This window comes from Macaca thibetana, chromosome 14 (assembly GCF_024542745.1).
Source record: "Macaca thibetana thibetana isolate TM-01 chromosome 14, ASM2454274v1, whole genome shotgun sequence".
Classification (NCBI taxonomy): Eukaryota; Metazoa; Chordata; class Mammalia; order Primates; family Cercopithecidae; genus Macaca; species Macaca thibetana.
The window spans coordinates 62,918,683-62,936,725 of NC_065591.1; the positions used below are offsets into that span (position 1 = coordinate 62,918,683).

General features: G+C 42.0%; 2 protein-coding genes across 3 annotated transcripts in view; one reads left to right on the top strand and one right to left on the bottom strand.

Annotated features, from left to right (window-relative positions):
* The window catches only part of RRM1 (ribonucleotide reductase catalytic subunit M1), a 46,887-nt gene extending 28,920 nt beyond the window's left edge, over positions 1 to 17,967 (bottom strand). The window contains exons 1-5 of one of the 2 annotated variants that reach the window (XM_050756130.1): positions 17,062 to 17,967; positions 9,571 to 9,659; positions 5,417 to 5,594; positions 3,221 to 3,321; positions 767 to 826 (exon numbers count right to left, since the gene is read on the bottom strand). In XM_050756130.1, coding sequence (XP_050612087.1) covers positions 767 to 826; positions 3,221 to 3,321; positions 5,417 to 5,594; positions 9,571 to 9,659; positions 17,062 to 17,080 — 447 coding nt within the window. In that variant the 5' untranslated portion in view covers positions 17,081 to 17,967. Of the gene's footprint in view, positions 1 to 766; positions 827 to 3,220; positions 3,322 to 5,416; positions 5,595 to 9,570; positions 9,660 to 17,061 lie in introns of those variants that run through there. The other variant, XM_050756132.1, reaches the window with a different exon arrangement.
* Positions 1 to 18,043, top strand: part of RHOG (ras homolog family member G) — a 1,041,648-nt gene that overhangs the window by 773,598 nt on the left and 250,007 nt on the right. The window lies entirely within an intron of this gene.

Below are 18,043 nucleotides of genomic sequence, written 5' to 3' on the forward strand. Positions count from 1 at the left end.
GTAATCCCAGCACTTTGGAAGGCCAAGGCAGGTGGATTACCTGAGGTCAGGAGTTCAAGACCAGCCTGGCCAATATGGCGAAACTCTGTCTCTGCTAAAAATACAAAAATTAGCTGGGCATGGTGGTGTGCGCCTGTAGTCCCAGCTACTCAGGAGGCTGAGGCAGGAGAACTGCTTATACTCGGCAGACAGAGGTTGCAGTCAGCCAAGATCGCGCCACTGCACTCCAGGCTAGGTGAAACAGTGAGACTCAGTCTCAAAAAAAAAATTTTTTTTAATTAAATTTGTTGTTGAAATTTTATATTCTCCCCATTCTAAAAAGGAGGAAACAAGCACAGAGAGATTAAATAACTTGCTAATAAGAAATAGAGCAGAGACTGGAATTCAGGTGGACACTGACATTCATGTTCTCAGTCACTATACTATATACTATACTATACTATACTATACTATACTATACTATACTATACTATACTGCCTATCAACACAAAAATACTTAGAATGTTATGAAACACTTATGGTAATTTATCTGCATAACTCCTCAGGTAATCCAGAAGTAATATGTGGAAAATTCAAAAATTGCAAATAGATAAGCTACCTTTGCCTTAATTCAAACCACCACTGCTACCTTAACCCCACTAACTCCCCAGGTCCACCCCAACTCCAAACAACTTATGGCCTTGATAACTGTCATCAAAACATAAATAAAATCCTGTATTTCATGATTTAAGTACAAGTCCCCAAATACTTGAAACCCGTTATTTACCTTAAAGCCAAAGTAATTGTAAGAGAAATCTCGGTCATAGATAATGGCAGAATTCAGGCGCTGATACGGGTGAAAAAGAACACACAATTAAATTAAAATAATTACTTATTTTCACAAAATCTGTTGTCTCTCAGCCCTGACTCCAGAACTAAAATCAACACAGATAACACTAAGCATTATTACTGTAGAAGTCCATCTAACATTCTAAAAAAAAGAATATATATAAATTAAGTATCCTAATTAGGTTTAAAAATATGTATATTACAACACTAGAAGATAATACATAAATATATGTTGTGAGATTACATTTAATTCTCCAAACTTTCACTATTATGTTTATAGTATGTTTTGAAAGGGGGAAAAAACATGAGCATAAATGGGACTATATTATCATCCTTAAACATGTTTTTAGATTACTATTAATCCAAAAGTATTGTTACTACATATTTACTAATATATATATATATTTACTTCAAAAACTAGCCTACCTCAAACTGCATATAACAGTATATGTAATAAACAATGACAAGAAGCAGGCTTACGTTAATTCTGGGGCTCTTCAAAATCTATGGTCCTTTAACAAGTTTCAGACAAACCACTATTGTAACAGTAAGATTTTATAGCGTAACTGGTCATTTTTACAGAGTTTTAGTAGGCTATAAAGCCATTCAGAGGAAAACAAAAGCAATTAACGTACAAATAATCATTTTTGATAGAAAAAAACGGAGCCAGGTTTTCAAAATACTAACAGTGTTTCTACATAATGATCCATATCTAAGGACTAGAAAAACCTATACGAAAGCTTGCTTTCCTTCTCTCTTAAAATTTTAAGGCCATCTTTGTTGCCAAAGGCAGGTATGGGCTCAGTATGAATATTACAGAACTGAAACACTTGACTATCAATAGACATATTTTTAGACACATGTTTGATGCTGCTGCTGTATTTTTGTCTTCACCTTGTCTTCAAGATTACACAAATTAACAACACACAAACAACTCAGTTTTCTCCTAGTCTCTTTAACATCAGATACATGTTTAGAGAGACAGTCAATTAATCATTCTTTTTTTTTTTTTTTTTTTTTGAGACTGAGTTTTGCTCTGTTGCCCAGGCTGGAGTGCAGTGGCATGATCTCGGCTCACTGCAAGCTCCGCCTCCCGGGTTCACACCATTCTCTTGCCTCAGCCTCCTGAGTACCTGGGACTATAGGCGCATGCCACCACGCCTGGCTAATTTTTTGTATTTTTAGTAGAGACGGGGTTTCACCCAGTTAGCCAGGATGGTCTCGATCTCCTGACCTTGTGATCCACTCACCTTGGCCTCCCAAAGTGCTGGGATTACAGGCGTGAGCCCCCTCACCCAGCCTAATCATTCCATTACCCAAAGTTAAAACTGGTCTCTAACCTGTCCAGATATACATGGTAAATAAATCCTGTGTGTAAAAGGGCTGGTTAGGCTACATCTTTTCCCTTCTGTCCTCTGGCATCTAGTTAAGAAAGCAGTTCAAACACAAGTGGATAATTTTTAAGCTGCTGAGCATGAGCCTGTAAAATTTTACCTGAGCAACCTTTTTGGGAGTCAGTTTGGCAATGCCTATCAAAATTTTGAATTCACATACACATTGGCTCAGCAATTCAACTGAAGGGATTTATCTTTTTTTTTTTTTTTTTTTGAGACGGAGTCTCGCTCTGTCGCCCAGGCTGGAGTGCAGTGGCCGGATCTCAGCTCACTGCAAGCTCCGCCTCCCGGGTTTACGCCATTTTCCTGCCTCAGCCTCCCGAGTAGCTGGGACTACAGGCGCCCACCACGGCACCTGGCTAGTTTTTTGTATTTTTTAGTAGAGACGGGGTTTCACCGTGTTAGCCAGGATGGTCTCGATCTCCTGACCTTGTGATCCGCCCGTCTCAGCCTCCCAAAGTGCTGGGATTACAGGCTTGAGCCACCGCGCCCGGCCGGATTTATCTTACAGATATATTCATCTATGGGCAAAACACCTACCATACAAGAATATTCACTGCAGTGAAAAGATGAAAACCAAATATTGATCACTAAAGGAATTCTTACACATACATACAATGACAATATATCTATAAAATGGAATATTATACAACTATTATAAAAAAATGAGTAAATTCATAAAGGCTGATAGAGAACAAACAAGATATACTTACAAGTGAAAAAAGTATCAATGAAAATAGTATGCACAGTACAGTACCACCAAAAATAAAAATATATATGTACACACACATATGCACACACATGTACGTACAAAATAGCTCTGGAAAAATACATTTTAAAATGATAAAGTTGTTTCTAAAGAGGAAAATCAGGAATCAGGGCAGGAAAAAACAGAATTGTATTTACCTGTATCTTTTGTAGTGTTTAAATTTTCTAAAATGTGTGCAATATTAAAAAAGACTATCAAAAAATTTCCACCAGAAAAGTGTTATACATACATCTTTATTAGCCAAAACAATATCCAATGTTGACTTGGCCACCATAGGAGAGTGTTTGCCATTATGTGGATTTATGTAGTTATAGAGGTCTTCCATCACATCTAAAAAAATACAACAAAAAAAGAAAATATATCAAGACCACTTAACAGCTAATTCAATCTTTAGGTAACAGTTGAAAACAGTAGTTCTCAACCCTTTTTTTCATCTCAACCTACCTCAATATCTAGCATGTAAAGTGCTCAATAAACACATACATGTTGAAGAAATATGTAATGCCTCATTTAAGGAAACAATCTTCTAGAGTTAAAGTGATTATAAGCTCTTGTAGTTTAAAATAGATTCCTGGGCCGGGCACCGTGGCTCACGCCTGTAATCCCAGCACTTTGGGAGGCTGAGGCAGGCGAGTCACGAGGTCAGGAGATAGAGACCATCCTGGCTAACACGGTGAAACCTCGTCTCTACTAAAAATACAAAAAATTAGCCGGGCATGGTGGCACGCGCCTGTAGTCCCAGCTACTCGGGAGGCTGAGGCAGGAGAATGGCATGAACCCGGGAGGCGGGGCTTGCAGTGAGCCGAGATTGCACTACTGCACTCCAGCCTGGGTGACAGAGTGAGACTCTGTCTCAAAAATATAAAAATAAAAATAAAAATAAAAATAAAAATAAAATATAAATAAATAAATAAAACAGATTCCTAAGGCTGGACAGTGGCTCACATCTGTAATCCCAGCTCTTTGGGAAGCTAGCCACCCACCTCAGCCTCCTGAGTAGCTGGAATGACAGGCACACACTACTATACCTTGTTAACGTTTTTAATTTTGGAGAGAAAGGGTCTTACTATGTTACCCTGGCTAGTCTTGAACTCCTGGGCTCAAGTAATCCTCCTGCCTTGGCCTCCCAAAGTGCTGGGATTAGGCCCACCATGCCTGGCATAAAATTTTTAAAAACTTTTTTTTCCTTTTTGGCTCCCGATAGAAAACAATAAAGATTTTTTAATCTCAGTCTACCAGCTGGCTTCTTATATATTGAACAAATTATTTAACCTTCCCTTTCCCACATTCCCTGAGCTGTAAAATGGTAGTGATGAAATGAAGAGTTCGCATCTAGTGAGAAAGGAGCAACTATAACATTTTGTTTAACCCAAAACTTGTCAATAAATATTATTCATTTTTCCAACCATATCACCACCAAGCGCCTAACAATGGGCTTTAAAAAAGAGAGAGAGAGGCCAGGTGCGGTGACTCACGCCTGTAAACCCAGCACGTCGGGAGACCAAGGAGGGCAGATCACCTCAGGTCAGGAGTTTGAGACCAGCCTGGGCAACATGGTGAAACCCCATCTCTACTAAAAATACAAAAATTAGCTGGGTGTGGTGGCAACTGCCTGTAATCCCAAGCTACTCGGGAGGCTGAGGCAGGAGAATCGCTTGAACCCGGGAGGCGGAGGTTTCAGTGAGCCGTATCATACCATTGCACTCCAGCCTGGGTGATAAGAGCAAAACTTTATCTCAAAAAAAATTAAAAAATTTAAAAAGAGAGAGAATAAAAAACTTAAAGAACAAAGATACATCAACTCTTTTATACAGCAGATAGGCAGCATGGAAAAATAGGAAACTGTAGTCCACTCTTTCCCACTAATTTACATATTTGCCATTTATTTATTTATTTATTTATTTATGAGACATAGTCTCACTCTCTCGCCCAGGCCGGAGTGCAGTGACATAGGCTCGGCTCACTGCAATCTCCGCCTCCCGGGTTCAAGCAATTCTCCTGCCTCAGCCTCCCGAGTAGCCGAGATTATAGGCCCCCGCCACCATGCCCAGCTAATTTTTTGTATTTTTAGTAGAGATGGGGTTTCACCATGTTGGCCAGGCTGGTCTCAAACTCCTGACCTAAGCGATCAACCTGCTTGGCTTCCCAAAGCACTGGGATTACAGGTGTGAGCCACTGCACCCGGTCTGTTTTATAATTTTAGATTTTTCTTAAAACGCAGAGATGGGGTTTCGCCACATTGCCCAAGCTGTTCTCAAACTCCTGGACTCAAGCAATTTGCCTGCCTTGACTTCCCAAATTGCTGGGATTTGAGGTGTAAGCCACCCCACCTAGCCATATTTGCTTCTTTAAACAGTCAAGATTTCTGCTACCCTTATTACTTTTCTGAGAATACTGAATTTTTACTTTTTCACCCAAGACTTACCACTGAACACTTTCTTTGTTTCTTTGTGTAAGTTAGAGACAGCAATCCTGGCTGCCAGGATAGCATAGTCAGGGTGCTTAGTAGTCAAGGTTGCAGCTGTTTCAGCAGCCAAAGTATCTAGTTCCACTGTGGTGACCCCACTGTACAAGCCTTGGATTACTTTCATGGTGATCTGAGCCTACAAAAATAAAACCAAGAATTACTTGAGCTTTCCCAAGAAACAATAGCTTCCTTAAAAGAGTAATTAAGAAAACCATCATGGCCAGGTGTGGTAGTACATACCTATAGTCCTAGCTACTCAGCAGTTGAGGTGAGGGGATCACTTAACCTTAGCAGTTCATGACCCTATTTTAAAAAAAAAAAAAAAAAAAAAAAAAAAAAAAAGCCAGGCGTTGTGGCTCACACCCATAATCACAGCACTTTGGGAAGCCAATGTGGGAGACTGGCTTAAGTCCAGGAGTTCGAGACCAGCCTGGGCAAGCCAGGAAGACCGCCCCCCCCCAACCATCTCCACAAATAATAAAAAAATTAGCTGGGTGTGGTGGTACACACCTGTGATCCCAGCTACTCAGGAAGCTGAGGCTGCAAGGAGCTGTGATTATGCCACTGCACTCCAGCCTGGGCGACAGAGTGAGACCCTGTCTCAAAAAAAAAAAAAGGAAAGAAAAAAAGAAAACAATCAAATTCACATCACAATATAAACGACAGGTTGGGCACAGTGGCTCACACCTGTAATCCCAACACTTTGGAAGGCCAAGGTAGGAGGCTCACTTGAGCGCAGGAGTTTGGGACAAACCTGAGCAATATAATGAGACCCTATCCCTACTAAAAATTAAAAAATTAGCCAGTCAAGGTGGTAAGTGCCTGTGGTTGCAGCTACAGGGTAAGCTGAGGTGGGAGGAATGCTTGTACTGGGGAAGTCAAGGCTGCACTGAGCGATTATCTATGATCATGGCACTGTACTCCAGCCTGGGCAACACAGTGAGACCCTGTCTGAAACAAAGAACAAGACAATTTACTTATCTGAAAAATTATCTTTCGGAATGGTGGGCAGTGGGAAACTTAGTAATGAGAATGCACAACCCAGCAGAACTACAGAAAATGTATACTACATATAAAATGAAGGTGTTATTTAAAAAAACCTAAATATAGCCTTTAAATCAATTAGTCTCACAGGGAAATAGCTGAAAACATACTAATGATTCTGTATTTCCCTATTTTCATTCAAATTCTCCCAACAGACTAATGATTCTATATGAGTGTTTCCCCATTTTTCATTCAGATCCTCCCTAAGTGATCAGGGCTCCAGCTTCATACTTACTTTTCCCAAATTCCATATAAGGATAAGTACAGAAAAGCAAATGAATCAAACTTTAATCATGCCAATTAAAGGAGAAAGAAGTATAAATTAGGTTTGGGGCTGAGTCATGATAATTTAATGACTACTCTTTCTTTAGCACTTCACAAATTACAAAGTGCAACCTCCACCCCTGGGGTTCAAATGATTCTCAACCAAAGTTGATCAAAAATTATCAACTTTGATAATCTCTGACATTTCATAATCACTTTGTGAGATGATTATTACTATACCTATTTTACATTAAGAACCTGAGGCTCAGGTTATTGGGACTTGCCCAAGGTTATATTATTATACAAGTCTTCTGGCCCCAACCCCATTAAACTTCACTGTATTTCACTATTTTCAAGGCCACATTGTAAGTTCATTTTTAAGACACGTAATGCACAAGGTATTAGCATACATTTTTAAGAAAAACAAATTCTAAGTTGTGAGTGTGTTTATTGAATCTTTAAGAAACCACTTAATCCAACAGAAAATAAATGTATTTCCCAGCTGAACAATGCATACCCCCCTCAAAAAAAAGACACATACATGTGTAACTATTTTAACAGTCTGCAATCTATTCTAATTATAATATAGCTAAACCCAAGTTGCTCCCGATCACTTTCTTCCCAGATCCAGTAGATAAGGTGTGTTCAGTATAAGAGCAGTGAAGTCTTCTAAATAGTTTCTAGAGTAATATGGCAAACAATTAGAACTCAGAATAAAATACCATCTGTGTGCTAACTGTGCTGTGCCAGATCTAACAGCATACACAGTTTTTCTTTTTTTCTTTTTGAGACAGGGTCTCATTCTGTGGCCTATGCTAGAGTACAGTGGCACAGTCTCAGCTCACAGAAACCTCAACCTCCAGGACTCAAGCGATCCTCCCACCACCAAGTAGCTGGAACTACAGGCATGCGCCACCATGCTCAGCTAATTTTTGTTTTTTTTTGTTTTTGTTTTGTTTTGTTTTGTTTTTGTAGAAACAGGGTTGAGGGAAGGCACGGTGTGGCTCATACCTGTAATCCCAGCACTTTGGGAGGCCAAGCCGGGCAGATCACTTGAGGCCAGGAGTTCATGCCTGGCCAACATGGCAAAATCCTGTCTCTACTAAAAATCCAAAAATATAGCCGGGCGTGGTGGCACATGCCTGTAATCCCAGCGGAGGGAGGCTGAGGCACAAGAATCATTTGAACCCCAGGGGCGGAGGCTGCAGTGGGCCAAGATTGTGCCACTGCACCTGGGCAGTTTCACCACGTTGCCCAGGCTGGTCTCAAACTCCTGAGCCCAAGCAATCTGCCTACCTTGGTCTCCCCAAGTGCTGGGATTACAGATGTGCACCGACAGTTTTTCAACAGAATCTACCTTAGGAAGTTTGAGGATGCTGCAACACTCCTGTGCTCTAAAACGTACCACTGCATGAGGCAATAGAACATGTGGGAGTGAAGAGACCTAGGTGCTTCTCCCTATACTCCCACTAACTTAAGTCACTTCCCTCTCTCTTTGGAACTTTCTTACCTATAAAACAAAGATGAAATGGGATGGGCTCTCAAGGTTCATTCCAACTCTAACATTCTACTATTCTAATTATTGTCTTAAGTTCTCAATGTAAAAGAGAATTTACAATAAACATATTTTCAAGATGCATAAAATCATTTTCTCTTGACCAAACTTACTTTGGTCAAGTGGCTAATTAGATATATGTCAAGCACTGAGGATATCACAACAATAAGATACACAGCCCATCCTCAATTCTAGGGTAGGATAAAGACCTATAATTAATTTCCATGTTATATGATTAAAGCTATGAGATGAGCACAGGTTTTACAGCAGTACAGATAAGATACCTAAATAAGGAGATGGAAATATGGGTGGATTTGAAGAAAAGAGTTCTTAGAGATTCTCATTTAAGGAAGATCATTTTAGAAGTCAGGTGGAAGACGAGTTTGAAGAGGGCAAGATTAGAGGAAGTCCAGGACACTGCAGAGACCACAGAAAACAGTCCAGATAACTGATGAGAGTCTAGAATATAGAAGTTATAAAGGATAAGGAAAAAAGCAGAGCAACTCGTTTATGAATAGTTTGTTCTTGACTTAAATATTGTCCATGAAATCTACTTTATATTACTTAAATCTTTTTACATAAATAACAAAAAGCAAATTTTAAACCAGCTCCTACCTAAATAACCACAATTCCAAAACAAACTTTAGGCTTCCCTTTTTTTTTTTTTTTTTTTTGAGAGGGAGTTTCGCTCTGTCGCCCAGGCTGGAGTGCAGTGGCACGATCTCGGCTCACTGCAACTTCTGCCTCCCAGGTTCAAGTGATTCTCCTGCCTCAGCCTCCCAAGTAGCTGGGATTACAGGCGCCCACCACCAGGCCCAGCTAATTTTTGTATTTTTAGTAGAGACAGGGTTTCATCATGTTGGCCAGGCTGTTCTTGAACTCCTGACCTCAGGTGATCCGCCCACCTCAGCCTCTCAAAGTGCTGGGATTACAGGCGTGAGCCACCGCGCCTGGCCTAGGCTTTTCCACTAATGAATAAAACAATTTACTCAAGGAAATATCTGATATTAAATGTTAATATCAAATTTTCTTCTTTACTCACATTCATAGTTCTCTGAAAAGTGAGAACTCACAGGACAGAACCAAAATTAAGAAAAAAAAATGGTTTAAGCAATGAATTCAAATTTTATATCAAAGGGCATAGCCAGAATACCAAAGTATGTCAGGTGAGTGAAGGTCCAGGAATAAGAGACAAATGGAAAGAAACACATGAAACAAGGAACCCAAGATAAAAACCATATTTACTTACAGGATCAACAAAATCCATATTGAGTCCATAACAAAGCTTCTGGATTCGAGATGTAATTTTGTCAAACATGACTCGCTCTTGGCGGCCATCTAAAGAATCAAATCATGTTAGCAATTATTAAATTCTGTTAGCAATTATTAAGACTGCAATGTCAAAGAATCAAATGTAATTAACATGTAAATTGACCAACATGAAATGCTATTTCACAGATAAGATTCAGGCCCCCTCAAAAGATTCATGACGAGATTGTCTTCTCTGATGTCACCTTCAAAGAGTATGAATTCTATACATACAGATATTTACAGATAACTTCCTAAATTCCCCCCATCCCACATTGCAGCCAAAATTACCCTTTAAAAGTTAAACTCAGAATCATATCATTACCTCCCTCAAAACTCCTAATAGTGGCTTCTTATCTCCAGAATAAAAGTCAAAATTGTTAAAAAACAATCCACAGGCCAGGCGTGGTGGCTCACACCTGTAAGCCCAGCACTTTGGGATGCCAAGGCGGGTGGATCACCTGAGGTCAGGAGGAGTTCTAGATCAGCCTGACCAATATGGTGAAACCCCGTCTCTACTAAAAATACAAAAAATTAGCCGGTGTGGTGGCAGGAGCCTGTAATCCCAACTACTCAGGAGGCTGAGGCATAAGAATTGCTTGAATCCGGGAGGCGGAGGTTGCAGTGAGCTGAGATCACGCCACTGCATTCCAGCCTGGACAACAAGAGTGAAACTCCATCTCAAAAAAAAAAAAACAAAAAACAAAAAATCCACAGAATCCTATACAACCTGTCCTGTGCACCCACCTCCCAATTTCACCTCCAACTCTCCCACCTTCCTTCCTATTCTACCTTGACAACCTGGCCTTCTTGCTATAGATCTCCTTTAGGTCTTTTGCTCAATGTCATCACCTTCTCAATGAGGCTTTCCCTGATGATTCCATTTTAAATTGCAATGCCCCAAATAGGGCCCTTGCTCTTCTTATCTCCCTTCCCCTTCTGTGCTTTTTCTCCATAGCGCTTATCCCATCTGACATACTATATATTTTACCTAATATTTTTCATGATTTTGGACTTAGATTATATCTTTGTCCTTCTAGACAAAAGTCTTACTACTCTTAGTTTAACCTCAAATAGTAGCTCATCCGACCTTTATTTATTCTTACCAGGAATAGTGAATATATCAAACCACCAAACAGCCTTAACCCTAGGCAAGCCACAAAACATAATCAGTCATCTCACAGATCTTCATTTGTAGAAAGGGGTTAATTATTATATCTATTCTACTTGCCTCACCAGTTTACTGTGACAATAAAATGAGATAAGGTAAAAAGTGCTTTTGTTGTAACAACTTTGACATAGTTACAACTATGATACCTCATTATAAAATAAAGCTGCTCCTATGGGGAAAAAAATCACAGTATGTGATACACAATAGGCACTCAATAAATATTAGTGTCTCACACTGATTTAGTTTTTGTCTCCTTTGTGCACCCACAATCCATTGTAACTATAGGCTGAGTATCCTTAATCCAAAATTCCAAAATCCAAAACACTCCAAAATCCAAAACTTTTTCAATGCCAACACAATGTTCAAAGAAAATGTTCCTTGGACCATTTCAGATTTTGGATTTTCTGATTAGGGATGCCCAACTGGTAAGTATAATGCAAATATTCCAAAATCTGAAACAAATCCAAAATCTGAAACACTTCTGGGCCCAAGCATTTTGGATAAGGGATACTCAACCTGAAGTAACCAATAAGAAACATGTTAAATATATTTACATTTGGCCCTCTCATTCACATCTGTATTCTCAAATTTAGTGCCTAGAACAAGGCAAGTTCTCAAACATTTGATGAAGAATAAATGAACAATAAGACATCACTATTAAACCATTATCACTAGAACAAGTTGCTTTTTCTTCTACACTGATATATTAGCCCTTCTCTTTCTGATCACCATTGTGATAATTTTCTGATTAGGCTCACATTTGCAGCATTTAACTCTGGAACAGGGTAAATTAACTGGCTGGCACTGGGACTGAAACCTCAGTGCTCTGGCAATTGGAAAACTAAGCAGGCAGGTAACCACAAAGCAACATTAGCGTTCTGCAATTATACATGGAGTGGCGGGGAAAAGCAACTTAGCAAAAAGAAAATTCTGCAACTGCCAGAAGTTCTGAAGTCAATCAGGAAACTGACAAAAAAAAAAGTGCATTGGTAATTAATCTTAACTCACACGTGAGAATAGGAGGCAGACTAAAGATCTAAAGGTCCAATGACACGCGGTTCTCTATTCTGTCATTCCACTTGGTTAGTTTTTCTTTTTTTTTTTTGAGACGGAGTCTCACGCTGTTGCCCAGGCTGGAGTGCAGTGGCGCGATCTCGGCTCACTGCAAGCTCCGCCTCCCGGGTTCCCGCCATTCTCCTGCCTCAGCCTCCCGAGTAGCTGGGACTACAGGCGCCCGCCACCGCGCCCGGCTAATTTTTTGTATTTTTAGTAGAGACGGGGTTTCACTGTGTTCTCGATCTCCTGACCTTGTGATCCGCCCGCCTCGGCCTCCCAAAGTGCTGGGATTACAGGCTTGAGCCACCGCGCCCGGCCTAGTTTTTCAAGCCAGATGTCGATTTTATCACATCAGTAATCCCTGCTTCTCACTGCCTACATTATCCTCTTCTCTCAAGCAAAGTCTTTCTTAGTTTGGCCCCAGATCTCTTCTACTGTTCCCTGTGAAATGTAAGTCCCAAGAAGGCTTCCCATTCCCATATCCACATCATTGCTTATACCGTACTCTGCCTAAAAGTTCCTCTTCCACATTTCCATACATCTAACTCCTGAGGCAGGCGGATCACCTGAGGTCAGGAGTTCGAGACCAGTCTAGCCAACATGGTGAAACCCCATCTCTACTAAAAATACAAAAAAAAACACAATGAGCTGGGTATGCTGGCAGGTGCCTGTAATCCCAGCTACTCGGGAGACTGAGGCAGGAGAATTGCCTGAACTCGGGAAGCAGAGGTTGCAGTAAGCTGAGATCACACCACTGCACTCCAGCCTGGGCGACAGAGCGAGACTCCATCTCAAAAAATAAAAAATAAAACAAAAAATCCTCTAGCATACTAGTGTGATTTCCTCTTGACTATAAACTGTCTTTCATTCTTCTCTCTTCAGGAAGATGTCCCTAATCCTGTAAGACCAAGGATGCGTGCCTTTTCCACAAGATACAAACTTTGTAATTTCCTCTGCCGAGAATGTTCAGGCCACAGATCTCACATTACAGTACCTCTTAGTACTATTTAGGGTTCAGCTCAAATGTTGGCTTCTCAGAGAAGCCTTTCCTGGCTACCTAATCCAAGGTTATTTTCTCATTCATCTTTATCACATGATCCTGTTTTACTATCATCTCATTAATCAGTATCTGAAATTAACTGATTATTATGTTTACTTATTTCTTATATACACTCACCACTCCCACCCACACCAAGTTGTAAACTCAGTGAGAAATGTAATTTAGCTTTGTTCACTGCAGAATCTCTAATGCCTACAACAGCTCCTAGCACAAAGAGATGCTGAATAAATGCTTTATGAATGAATGGCCTCTACTGCCTATACTTTACCTCTCAGAGTATTTATCATATCTTATCATATTACTTCTTTATTTGTCTATCTTTCTCAATTGATTGTAGGATCTTTGGAAGCTGGAACCATGTCTGCCTACTCATCACAGGAATCCCAGTACACAGCACAGTATCCACACACAGAGTTGTAAAATAATATAGCAGGCTGTGAATGGAGAAGGAAGGAAGGAAGGAAGGAAGGAAGGAAGGAAGGAAGGAAGGAAGGAAGGAAGGAAGGAAGGAAGGAAGGAAGGAAGGAAGGAAGGGAGGGAGGGAGGGAGGGAGGGAGGGAGGGAGGGAGGGAGGGAGGGAGGGAGGGAGGGAGGGAGGGAGGAATAATCCGGAATAAAAGAAAGATTAGAGTGCAAATGGATGCTTTCGAAGACATTATTTCGTAAACTTTTGTATCATTTTATGTGTATCCACATATATACATGTATGTCTGTAAAACGTTTTGTTTTTTACTGCGAGTTACAATCCAAAGTTTTGAAAATACTACACTAAATTCCAAAACAGTTTACAACTCAGTCAGCTACTTTGTCATTTACTGCAATGGTTCTCAGTGTTTATTTTTTTAACCATAATCTCCTTGAGGAATGATATTCTCCCATTAGGAAAAACAGCTCAAGATAGCAGATGAAAAAAACTTATCTACTATTCTCTTCTAACAATTTTCATATGGATTGTTCCTAAATCCCTAACAATTTTAAGTTCTTTAAAGACAGAGCTGCCTTCTCCATTACTGCCCTCACAGTGTTTAGCGAGACATTAGCACATTCAGTAGGTACTTGAAAGTCAACTTCCAGTTGCCCTTCTGAATAATTATATTAAAAATAACAAACCCTAGCTGGGCATGGTGGTGCACATCTGTAGTCCCAGCTACTGAGGAGGCTGAGGCAGGAGAATCTCTTGAACCCAGGAGGCAGAGACTGCAGTTGAGTTGAGATCATGCCACTGCACTCCAGCCTGGGTGGCAGAGCAAGACCCCATCTCAAAAAAAAAAAAAGGGCCGGGCGCGGTGGCTCAAGCCTGTAATCCCAGCACTTTGGGAGGCCGAGACGGGCGGATCACGAGGTCAGGAGATAGAGACCATCCTGGCTAACACGGTGAAACCCCGTCTCTACTAAAAAATACAAAAAAAAACTAGCCGGGCGAGGTGGCGGGTGCCTGTAGTCCCAGCTACTCGGGAGGCTGAGGCAGGAGAATGGCGTAAACCCGGGAGGCGGAGCTTGCAGTGAGCTGAGATCCGGCCACTGCACTCCAGCCTGGGCGACAGAGCGAGACTCCGCCTCAAAAAAAAAAAAAAAAAAAAAAAGAAAAAATTAACAAAAACTATAGGAGTTAGTCTGATATTTCACTGACATGCCAAAAATAAGAGGGGACAAAAAAAGTCCAGAAAACCAAAAACCCTATGCATATTAAAAAAACATAAAAATAAAATATAGAAACATAGAAATATAAAAAAATAAAGAAAGAAATCTAAGTACATGTTGTACATTAACAAGTGTTGCTGAATGCTACAACGGCAGAATCTACAGCATGAACCATCTGGATCAAATTATGCTCTATGAAGGAATGAGAAACAAAATAAGCTCTGCTTTTTAGTTAGTTGTAGCTAGCACTTTTTTTTTTTTTTGAGACAGGGTGTCACTCTGTCGCCCAGACTGGAGTGCAATGGCACAATTTCAGCAACCTCTGCCTCCCAGGCTCAAGCAATTCTCCTGCCTCAGCCTCCTGAATAGCTGGGACTACAGGCGCAAACCACTACCCTCCAGCTAACTTTTGTATTTTTAGAAGAGACAGTTCCACCATGTTGGCCAGGCTGGTCTCAAACTCCACACCTCAAATGATCCACCGACCTTGGCCTCCCGAAGTGCTGGGATTACAGGTGTGAGCCACCACTCCCGGCCAAAGTAGCACTTTTTAAACAACAGTATTTAGAAGTAGACTCAAAATGTTAAAAATTCAACACAGAGTTGAATTTTATCCATTCTGGTCATCTAAGTCCATACATTTTCAATTTATCTTTGTTACTAACTTATCATAAACCATCCTAAACATCTCTCCCATATCTAATGATTTAAAAAATAGATGCTCAAGCCAGGTGCGGTGGCTCCCAGCACTGTAATCCAAGCACTTTGGGAGGCTGAAGTGGGAGGATTGCTTGAGCCCAGGAGTTCAAGACCAGCCTGGGCAGCATAGCGAGACTTCGTCTCTAAAAAAACCTAATAAATAATAATGTAAAAAAATAAAAATACAAAAATAGATGCTTAGCTCTCACTCTTAGGAATGGATCAATAAAAGATTTTGCTCTTTGGTCAGCTAAAATGGGAGCTAGGAAAATTCAGAGAATGATGTTCTCAAGATACCAAAAACAAGAAGGGCCACTACTGTCCACCTTTCCAACTCTTGTCTGTAGTTAAACCAATCTGGACATTGGCTGTAGTTAAACCAAATCAACTACCTGCTTATTCGCAGCACTCATCATGTCCTACATTTCGATACAATTATTTTCTTTCATTCTTTAAGAATCTATTCACGTCAGGTCCTGTGCTAAATGTGAGCAGAAAAGTCTCCATCTTGCTTGTATTCCCAGCACTTTGGGAAGCCAAGGAAGGGAGGATGGCTTGAGGCCAGCAGTTCAAAGCCAGCCTGGGAAACACAGCAAGACTCCTTCACTACCAGAAATTTTAAAAAATTAGCCACCCATGGTGGTGCATGCCTATAGTCCTAGCTACTTGAGAGGCTGAAGCAAGAGCATCACTTGAGCCCAGGACTTCAAGGTTACAGTGAGCTATGATTACACCACTGCACTCCATCCTGGGTGACAGAGCAAAACTCTGTCTCAAACAAATCTCCATCTTTGATATGTTCACAGCCTAGAGGACAAAACAGAAACAACCAGTCGATCAACCAGTATTTACCAAGTGCCTACAATTTTGAAATAATTGTATTGCTTTAACAAAGGCAAGTAGGTTCAACTCAAAACTTGTTCATACATATCTCATGTGGCTGTTAAAAGTATGTTGCTCTTGTTTTTCCAACCCGATTAAGCCTATTCCCAAGGCAGGGACTGTCTCCTCTTATAATCTCACAAAGCCAAGCAAAGGACTGGGCACAAAGCAGGGACTCGGCAAGTCTAATGAAAAGGAACTGTTGAGAAAGAATACAAGTTCCTGACTCTTCCCAGTCCCCATCTTGTCAGAAGATGTCTCAACCAACCTTCTCTGATTCAGTATCTCTTGCCATGAAGGGAAAGGAACTCCAGGATGCTGTCTGTCTGGGATCTGTTTTTTCCACCCCACACTCCTATCCTCACCCCACAAAAGAGATCAGTAAACTGACAAGTGGCTATGTAGGGTAAAGAGTCCCCCTCCTTCTTTCCTAGCTGCCCCCCCACCCGGTGCCTAAGACAGCTCACCAACCCCACGGTTTTCCAAATCAAACTGTGTTGTCAGCTATGGGTGACTTTAGGTCAGTCGCCGAAACCTCGCTCTGAGCTTCAGTTTCCTCATCTGTAAAGTGGAGCTAATAATCTCTCTCTCGGAGGCTTGTAGAGAGGAATAAAATAGTGCCTGGAAAGTGCTCGGCAGTCACTACTCGATACAGGGCGTTATCCTTTTGAAAGGCGGCAGGATGACAAAGCCGAGGGGGCGCAGCCTGAAGGCCCGAAGGAGGTTCGGGGCAGGCTGACTGAAGACAGAAGGCCGAGCGAGCTGACAGGGCGGAAGGCCGCGGCGGGAAAGGCGGGAAAGGCGGGAAGCAGCGGAGGCAGGCGGGAAGCAGCGGAGGCGGGCGGGCGGGTTGGGCATCAGCTCCGGCGGCGGCAGCCCGCGTCCCCTCACCTCCCTTCTCGCCCACGTCGTTGCCCCCTCACCTCGCTTGATCACATGCATCGCAGCTAGTGGATGAGGCTCTGAAGGATCGGAGACTGGACTGCGGCTCTAAAGCGCCGGCGGGATCAAGAAGGTGACAGAGTAGGAAGGGTTAGGTTGCAGGCGCTGGTCAAGGACAGGAACTGGAGTTGGAGCCAGACAGCACTTTCTCCAGAGCAGAGGCGCAACAATCCAAATCCCCTTCCCGCGCCCGCCACCCGTGACGCACAAAGGGGTGCGACGGGGTTCGAATGACGTTAGTCGACGCTGCGGCCCACGCCTGGGGTAGGCTTCGCAGACTAGTTCAGGCGCCTTGTAGCCGCCATGTTGAGTCTGGGCAAGACACAGAAGACTACGCCTCTCCCATGGGCCCCGTTGGATGTGGACAGGCCCGGCGGAAACGCTGCTCTCCTGCCGCCATGTTTTGTGTGGGCAAGCCGAATTTGGACGCCTTGGGGCCCTGGCGTAACACCTAGAGCCTGCCAGGTCAGGCGCCGCCCTTGTCGCTTGCGTGTCTCCGCCGGAGGAAAGGCGGTTCACTTATTTTGTTGCTTTTGAAATAACAAAACCTAACTGGCCGGAACGTTTTTCTTGCTTTGACATTTATTGTAATAATCCTAACACTGCCGTCCGCTGTGGGCTCAAGCCTAGGCTCCACAGCCGTGGGCAGCTTGGAGCCCCAGGGCTTTCAGATCGGCCAGAAGAGTGGCACTCAGGAACTGGAAGAAAACCGCGCAAGGCCAATGGCGTTTGGATTTTATCCTGACGCAAATCAGATCCCTGAGAGAATTTTAAGCAGGGCAGGGTCAGTACACATTTGCTTCTGGGGTTCTTCAGTGGATGGTAGCAGAGAAAGGGTATTTGCCTTGTGGAGGTAGGATGGACTTGGTGACTTAAAGTGGAGAATAAGAATAGATGAGAACCCTAATATGCAAGGCTGGTGTAGAAGCTTCTGATTTGGGCTACCCAAAGCGATCTTTATGA